This window comes from Silurus aristotelis, assembly GCF_946808225.1.
Source record: "Silurus aristotelis genome assembly, chromosome: 17".
NCBI lineage: Eukaryota > Metazoa > Chordata > Actinopteri > Siluriformes > Siluridae > Silurus > Silurus aristotelis.
The window spans coordinates 22,780,779-22,789,733 of record NC_139590.1 but is presented as its reverse complement, the minus strand read 5'-3'; the positions used below and the strand labels follow the sequence as shown (position 1 = coordinate 22,789,733).

Here is an 8,955-nt window from a genome sequence, read left to right as displayed (position 1 = left end):
AAAATTTCAATCTAGTGATCCACACACCTGTGACTCATGACTAATGAACCTACACACTCATCGACTCGTGGTTCTAAGGATTAAAAAAATAATAAAAAATAATGCAGATTCTTTCAATCTTCGAGTTCGATCCCAGCTGTTGTGCATCTGGATCAGGTTAGTAAGCTCATTCTTGAAATTCTGTATTGATTTCAATGGTAGAAAATGAACGTGTAGAAACGGATTTTGGCAAGACCGCACGAGTCGATGAAAAACGTGTAAGAAGTATGAAAGGAGTTAGCATTTTGAGCATTCCTTATTTCTTAGCCTCGAGGGGTTTGTTTTCTTTTTTTACGAGCTCGTTTGCTTTTCCGTTTAGCTCGCTCCATCATTACATGATGAAGTTCGTGAAAATGAATTGAAATTAAACAAGATCCACTCCCACATGCAAAAAAATAAATCAAAAGTCCGGTGCCGAGCCGATGGGTCACAGCTGCATGTTTTTTTACAGAAGTGTTCAGTTCGTTGCTGATATCATCTCGAATCCTGAAGTCCAGCTGCCTTCGCATTCTTGGCTCCGGCTGCCGCAAAACACAAGTCCCAGAAGACGACGATAAAAAGGGACTCGGTCCCACACAAAATATAAACAAAAGTTTTTTTTAAATGCACTTTGTCCAGGTTGTCTAAAAAACAAAAAAAACAAAAAAAACTCCTCTATTCGATGATGATGACGATTTTTATTACGATGCATTCAAGGTGGATCTTGAACTATTGAGAATCTTGGAGTTTTCTATTCATCAGATGAAACTCAAAGAGCTCCGGCTTCACATGGGAGGGACAATGAGACCGGCCATGGCTGCAAAACAAAACACAAACACCACAAATCAGCCACCAGCAACACACTTCTGCACTCATATACTTTATTAATAAGTCTTTACATCGACACCCTGACGTAACACCACGTCCTAACATCTTAACCCAGGGAAGACCATGGCTGAGCAACAGGGTCACATGACTTACACTTGATCAATAATTACCTTGCAGATCCGTGGAATCAATGACTGAACTTCATGTCAAAATTGATAAACAATCAAATAAAGTAAGCAGATGTTAGTATACACTGTATATGTAATAGAAAATTATATTAACAAATATATTAACAAAATGTAAAAAAAAAAAATGTATATCCAAATGCATTGTACTGAAACTAAATAAAGAAATTAGAAATGTAAACAATTCAAAATAATAAAAATTATATAACTTATTTGAAAAGAATATTTTCTATATTTGTTTGTTTGTTTATTGTGTGAGGTTTAATTAATATCATTAACATTATATTTCAGTATTTACTGTTAATTTAAAAGTGTGATTCAATCACTTTTCATTAAAAATAAAATGATAGATAAATATTTAATTAAATAAGATAAAATATATAAAAAAAGAAACAGAATAGAAAAAATGTGAATCATAGTAGATGCTATTATTACTGTTATGTACTATACTATATTATATGCAATATTTATTTTTCTTCATTAATAAATAGGTCAATTACTGTTACTTATTATCTAAATAATTCCGTGGAAAAAAAGTACATTATTTTCTAGTCTATTCTATTAATATAAGCCTGTATCATAATAAATGTTAAGGGAAAAAATATGATGATGGATCAACAATAACCTTTGTCAATTTGTAGAAATTAAACACAAAAGAAATCAATGTAAAATGTTTTGTTTGTTTTAAACAAACACCGATCCCTGCTGCAGTAACAGATCAGGACCTAAGTCTCATAGTTATGGATCAACTTTGACCTTTGAATATTTTTGTATAGCGTATTCTTTATCCTGGTTTGAATTTTTTTATTGTTTTTTGTTGATTAGGACCATTGATAAGTCTAGGTGCTCTAGGATGGTTCTCATTGGCTGAGAAGCAGGAGAGGGGTGGGGATGCTCACCCTGTAGACTGCTCCCATTGGTGCTGGTGCAGGTGGGGGGCGGGGAGGTCTGAGGCCGCACGACGGGGGCGAAGGCGCTCTTCTGTTTGACTGCAGAGATCATATGAACAGGAGATAATGAGGAAGAGAAAGTGATGGAATGTGTAGAGGGAGGAAGTGATGGATGGCAAAAGGCAAATTAAGAAAAAAATGAGGATAAAAGAAGAAAAAAAATGAATGAAAAATGAAAAAAAAGAAAGATGATGACTATGATGATGAGGGTGATGGTGAAAAGGATGAATGGGGGGGTGACTAAAACAGACACATTTGCACGTGTCCACACACACACACACACACACACACACACACACACACACACACACACACACACTGAGGTGAATGAGGAATGAGTGAGTAGGTGATCGGGAAGACGCTCATGCTGGTTATTAGGGCTCGGATGAAGTGCAGAGGAACGATTGGAAGGGAGCAGGAGGATGGGGATGCGAGAGGATGCTACCGGAATGGCAAAGTTGATCCATAACTTACATAAACCATAGGTTACATCTTTTATAGAGCATCACAAATAATAATAACAGCAACAATAAAAAAAAACACAGCTTTCTTCCATCACAATCTCTCACACACAAAGACACACAGAAAGAACAGGAAGGGAAAAATCATGACACCAAGCATGCATTTTCAATGTCTTTGAAAAACTTGCTTCTAAATCTCCCCACAGTCACCTTTCAGAATATAGATTATTTAAAACCTTGAAATGAATCTATTTTCTAAGCAAAATCGTCCTGCACTAAAAGCAAACTAAATAAAATCCCTGTCGCCTTCCTCGTGACCGCCAACCACATGCCAATCTATCGCAACGCGAGTACCGTGGACGGAATATATGACTTGACTTACAACAACTTGAGGAATAAAATGCACAGTTGAATTACCCAGGAGGCCATATTACATGTTCGTATCCGTTCGACGTGCCTGTGAAGCATGTTGGATGAATTTCATGCCGCTCTAAAGCAACGTGGAAGGAGAATCAACGCTAAGCTAAGGTTCGGCATAGACCGCAAGCCGCATGAGAGGAGTGTTAATGTGTTAGTGGGGACGAGGAGGAAGATGAGCATGAGTGGATTTAATCAGAGATTTTTTCTCCTCTTAGCCCAAGCCTGGGACTGTCTCAAACTAAGTTGGTTGACTGAGAGCAACACTGATGGTGCAAATCCAACCAGATATCAAATCCAGTCTGACCTTCCTGACCCATCAGTACAGCTCAATATTTAGATCAACTACAGCAATAGGTGTAGACAAGTGTAGACATCAGGTATAGACCACAATAACACATTGTTCCATACAGACAACCTAAAAGAAAACTCCAAGCACCTTTCTAGGCAAGGTAGCAAAATAGCACCTAGGGAAGACTGTCAATAGTTAAACGGGAAAAGACTGCAAATTGATCAAATGCCGGGATACCAGAATACCAAGACACCTCTGCCAAATGAAATATCTCTACAGGTAAGACATTGCAATATAGGACAATTTCATTAGCACCGAAACAGAAAGACCTGTACAGGCGAAACACAACTGAACCTCTTTTGGTCGATTATAAACACTCCAATAAAGGAGGTACGGAACACATGTGCAGGTAGACAAAAAGTCCTGCCTAGATGGAATTCCAAAACTGTGGACCAAAGATAACCTCTGCAGGTATCTACAGGTAACACTTCAAAATGTATAGGTCTGGAATGTCTAGTCACATTTTACCAAATAAATACCAGGTGCACTGCATTTTCCCTTGTACAGATACACCAGTGCATCTTGTACCCGAGTTAAACAGCCACGCTGCTGTTGATCTAGCTGTTAATAAGTCTAGGTTTGTGTTCACTCACTTGCGTAGGGCGAGTTGGCAGTGGATCCGTTGAGGAAGCTGGGCGAACCAGGCACGCCGAGGTTGGTCATGCCAGCAGCTCCATAGCCGTTCATAGTGGAGGTGATGGTGTTGTAGTTGGACTGCTGAGGCGTGGAGCTCGGCACATAGCCACGAGGAGACACGCTGTTGGAGTTACGTGAGTAACCTACGGCGTGGGACAAAGACAGCAGGTTTAGTACAGAGTTTGTTATTAGAAGTAAGTATGTTGTTACTGTTCATTTTTATAAGCTATGAAAGACCACTGTGGACATGTACGCTTAACCAGGACACATTGTTTTGGATATGTGTGTATCAGGGGAAAGAAAAAAAAGGGAATAAGAAAGAGTGTCAACGCTGGCCTTCCACTTATCCTTCTAACATGTGTTTCCCATTCCCTCTGTCTCTCTCTCTCTTAGTCTCTCTCTCCTCATGTCCTGCTGAATTTCTCAGCAGGAAGGCCATTGATGGAGTGCTGGCCTGCTGGCTGAGTATCAGGAAGAAAAAGAGAGCCAAGACACACATACACACACACTCATGCATGAGCTTAAACTAAAGCCAAGCTTGAAGAGTCTTCGCATTGTCTGAATCCTGAATACTGACAGGTGGAGCTGGACTATCTCATGTGTGTTCGGTAATCTGATCCGCCTCATTCTTATACAATGACAGCATATGAGGACATGGCATCTTGACGTCCACACAGACCATCTCGGAGGTCATAGCGTGGACACTTACACACAGGACAAGGAAAATAGCAAAAAAAAACTTTAAAAGGATAGCGTGGACAAGTGGTACCCCGAGATCAGCAAAAATGTGTGTCTAAATTTCAGGTCTTGATGTGAGGATGTGAGGAAAGCTACGACAGGTACCAACTTTGCACTGCCTACATCATCATAAAATGGCTACACGGCATTAAAAGCATCAATTTTTAAACGTGATTTCTGGTTACATTTCTTCTCAATGTAAGAAAATGTCGCATACGCCGACAGGATCTGCAAAACTCTCTGCTGCAAAACAATCTTTTGTACACTTTTATCATCTTAAAGGTAAATGCATTATGTTTTTTGAGTTATTTAAGACTTCTGAGTAAAAATGGTTGGCTGTTTGCAACATAAGTCAAATAGTCTCCGGTTCCTGGCCACATTTAGTGCCAAAAAGTACCAGAAGAAGTACTGCCATTTGTTCTGAGATTAGCATCAACCTTGAAGATAATATAACATTTGTGCTACAGTATATAATCAAAAGAGAGAGGAAATGACAGAGGATACAGGGCCAAATGTTTTAATCAGTGTATATAACTGTAACTCATACAGCACAAAAATAACAGTGTGTGTGTGTGTGTGTGTGTGTGTAGTAGGGTGTTTTTATGCTCTTTTCCCATGACCTCATGGGGTTCTGTAGGTGTTCTTTCCTGCCTGAATGAGGATAGCAGATGAGCCGAGAGAAGAATGGGAAAGAAGAGAGGAAGAAAGGGAAAGAGAGAAAGAGATGCATCAAGGGAACGAGTGGGATTTCTTTCTGTCTCCCTCCATCTCCTCTCTCTTCCTTTGTCATAAACGAAGCAATCCACTCATCTCTCTCTTCCTGTCAGGGAGAAACAGAGCTGGTGGTTGAGGAGAACCATCGCTCCTCTGAGCAGACATTGAAACACTTTCCTCCTTGTACTGTACACACACACAATCTTGCACTGTGTGTTTATATAGACTGAATGTCCTTAAAACCAATGTGATGCTCTAGGGACTAATTAAACCTGAGGTAATAATTACAATGTCCTCTACATGTGACAATGCTTTATCCTTAAGGGGAGTGGATTGTTGTCCAGACAACATCTACAGTCCCCAAGACATTGGTGTTTGAACAGGTCCTATATATGGATGAAGAAAATCATCCACACACAAACACACATTTACAATAAGAATCACACCATATGGAGCATTAATCTTAACCCCAGAACTTTAACTTTAACATCCACACCAGTGCTTCAGCTTCAGAACCTCATCAGACCTCTGATAACCTCTGAAACCTGATTCTACTTAATTGCTGGAATCAGATCAGATGTTAACCTCTGGAACTCGATTCTTGACCTCTGAAACTTAACTATACACTAACCTCTGGAACCCAAAATCTTAACCTCTGGAACCCAATCAGACACCAACCTCTGGAACCCGAATCTTGTCCTCTGGAACCTAATCAGACATCAAACTCTGGAACCCAAATCTTTTATCTCTGGGACCTAATCAGACGTAATCTTATTGCAGCTGATCAGACCTCTGGAGCAAAATCAGACATTATCCTCTGGAATCTGGATCTCGGCCTCTTGAACCGAAAGCTTGAGCTTAATAATTCACTGGTTAACCTATTAGACTTCTGATCGGATGATCCCAGCACTATCAAGCTGTCAGTGTCAGGGTCTTAACCCTCTACAGGTCAGATAATTGTAAGTCGCTCTGGATAAGGGTGTCTGCCAAATGATAAAAATTTTTTAATGTACTCAGTAACCTTGACCTCAACCTCAGTAACATTAACCTTAACCTCAATAAATTCAGTTTAAACCTCAGTAGCTTCAACTTCATTTTCAGTAACTTCAAATCCAGCCTCTGTAACTTTAACCTTAAATGCAGTAACTTCAATGTTAACTTCAGTAACTTTAACCTCAAACTCAGAAACTTTAACTCTAATCTCAATTACTTCAACATTGACCTCAGTAATTTCAACCTCAACCTTGGAATTTTCAAACTCAACCTCAGTTACTTCAACCTTAACCTTAGTAACTTTAACCTCAAAAACTCAATAACTTCAACGTTAACCTCAGTAACTTTAACTTCAATATAACATATGTAACTGCAACCTCATCCTTAGAATTTTCAATCTCAAGCTCAGTTACTTGAAACTTCAGTAACTTTAACTTCAATCTCAGTAACTTCAAATTCGACCTCAGAATTTCAATCTTAACCTCAAAAACATCAACCTTTACCTCAGAAAATCAACCTTAACCTCAGTAACTTCAAACTTAACCTCAGTTACTTCAAATTTAACCTCAGAAATTTCAACCTTAACCTCAGAAACATCAACCTTAATCTCAGTAACTTCAAACATAACCTCAGTTACTTCAAATTTAACCTCAGAAACTTCAGTCTTAACCTCAGAAACATCAACCTTAATCTCAGTTACTTCAAACATAACCTCAGTTACTTCAAATTTAACCTCAGAAACTTCAGTCTTAACCTCAGCAACTTTAACCTTAACATAACTTCATATTCAACCTCAGTAACTTCACTTTTCACTATAAGACCTGGTAAAATTCCTAACATACCAAATGCTCTTATGTATGTCTTGGTAAATTTTTCACCGCTTAAACAACAAAATGTATACACACATAAGCACTGTACCAAACAGCTGTGTGTGTGTGTGTGTGTGTGTGTGTGTGTGTGTGTGTGTGTGTGTGTGTGTGTGTGTGTGCGCGTGAAAAAAGCGGGTTGTCAGACACAGTGTTTTTATATTCACACTATCTTCTTCTACATATTTCCACTCATTAACAGCATCCCTCTCTGTCTCTCTTTCTGTTTTTTTCTTTTTCTTTCTCGCACACACACACACACACACACACACACACACACACACACACACACACACACACACACACACGTACACGACCTGCAAACAGATAGACGCCCGTGTTTCGCGAGAGACACTCATGATGAATGGTACCTCTGAAGTGTGTGTATGACAAGCATGTCAAAACAGTGTGACTTAATCTCTCTGCCTCTCTCTATCTCTCCATACACTCATCCCAATATTTGATTATGCAAAATAAATGTTACATCAGCTTTTTTAGAAGAAAAAAAAAAGGACGACAATGCTGTTGCACCTAATGAAGGATGTACATAACTGCCTTCCCTTTATTTAGCTGGTTCTGTAAATCATATATACATATTTAGTGTGTATCCACAAAGCGAAATGACTGTTCGATGGACTATTAAGAAATATTTTCAGAGCAATAATCTGCAGTAGTGAAACTCCTACAGTGTGTATCCAGCTTTTATCAGTGTTGTAAAGTATTTGACTTTTTTTTTTCATACTGCTGTCGTTATTATCAGTCCAAAAAGATCTTGAATCAATTCCAAAAACTTGTTGAAGTTCAATTAGAATAGCGCCCCCGTTCCGAGTCTGAAAATGCAGTGACTGACTTGTTTGGTCTCATCGTGGCATGTTGGTGATGAGGTGTCCAATTTGATTTGTTCACTGAACAAATTTATAAACGCAACACTTTTGTTTATGCCCCCCATTTTTCATGATTTTTCATATTTCTCCCAAATCTCTCTAAATCATTTTGAAAGACATTTTATTGTGTCCAGCCTGAGGCACACCTGTGCAATAATCATACAGTCTAATCAGCATCTCCATACGTCACACCTGTGAGGTGGGTGAAGTGCTCGCTAACACAGATTTACAGATTTGTAACAATATTTGAGAGAAATAGGTCTTTTGTGTACAAAGAAAAAGTCTTAGATCTTTGAGTTCAGCTCATAAAAAATGGGGGCAAAAACAAAAGTGTTGCGTTGATCATTTTGTTCAGTGTATTTTAGGAAATAAAACCTCACAAATCAACTGTTTCGTTTTCGCCAACATGCGTCTTTGTGCGTTTTTGTGTCCACGTTCAAAACGAGTCGGACGCTCGAGTACCGTTCGAATCACTTTTACTCGTCATTACTCGTCGGAACTGGTGACTTTTGACTTGGAGTCAGTAATGGAGTCAGTTCTGAGGTAAGAGATCTATACTTGACTCAAGTGTGAGTTTCAGGTACTATTAACACCTTTGGCCTCTATCATATCCATCCCCAACCCTTTCTGTCTTATTTTGTATATATATTTTATAGTATAGTATATTTTTTAGACTTATATTATATAGTTATATCTTATACCTGTATTTCTTATTACATATTGGACAAAAGCAATTCATTACATGTCGTACTCTGTGTGTAAAATCGGATTTTATTTGATTTGATTGCACAAACACACACTCACTCAGGAGTCTCTGCAGCAGTCATAGTGCTGAAACAAGTGATTATAGAGCTTCACACATAGAGCTGCACACACACACACACACACACACACACACACTCACCCTGGTCGG

The 8,955-nt window shown here is 38.8% G+C and overlaps 1 protein-coding gene across 4 annotated transcripts in view; it reads right to left on the bottom strand.

Annotated features, from left to right (window-relative positions):
- Positions 1-316: 316 nt before the first annotated feature.
- LOC310740044 (transcription factor COE3) overlaps positions 317-8,955 on the bottom strand; it is a 91,232-nt gene continuing 82,593 nt past the window's right edge. For 2 of the 4 annotated variants that reach the window (XM_083566441.1, XM_083566440.1), the window contains exons 13-16: positions 8,947-8,955; positions 3,805-3,990; positions 1,931-2,020; positions 317-835 (exon numbers count right to left, since the gene is read on the bottom strand). The exon at positions 8,947-8,955 is cut by the window's right edge and continues 166 nt beyond it. In XM_083566441.1, the coding sequence (XP_083422567.1) occupies positions 804-835; positions 1,931-2,020; positions 3,805-3,990; positions 8,947-8,955 (317 nt within the window). In that variant the 3' untranslated portion in view covers positions 317-803. The remainder of the gene's footprint in view (positions 836-1,930; positions 2,021-3,804; positions 3,991-8,946) is intronic. The other 2 variants (XM_083566443.1, XM_083566442.1) reach the window with 1 other exon arrangement.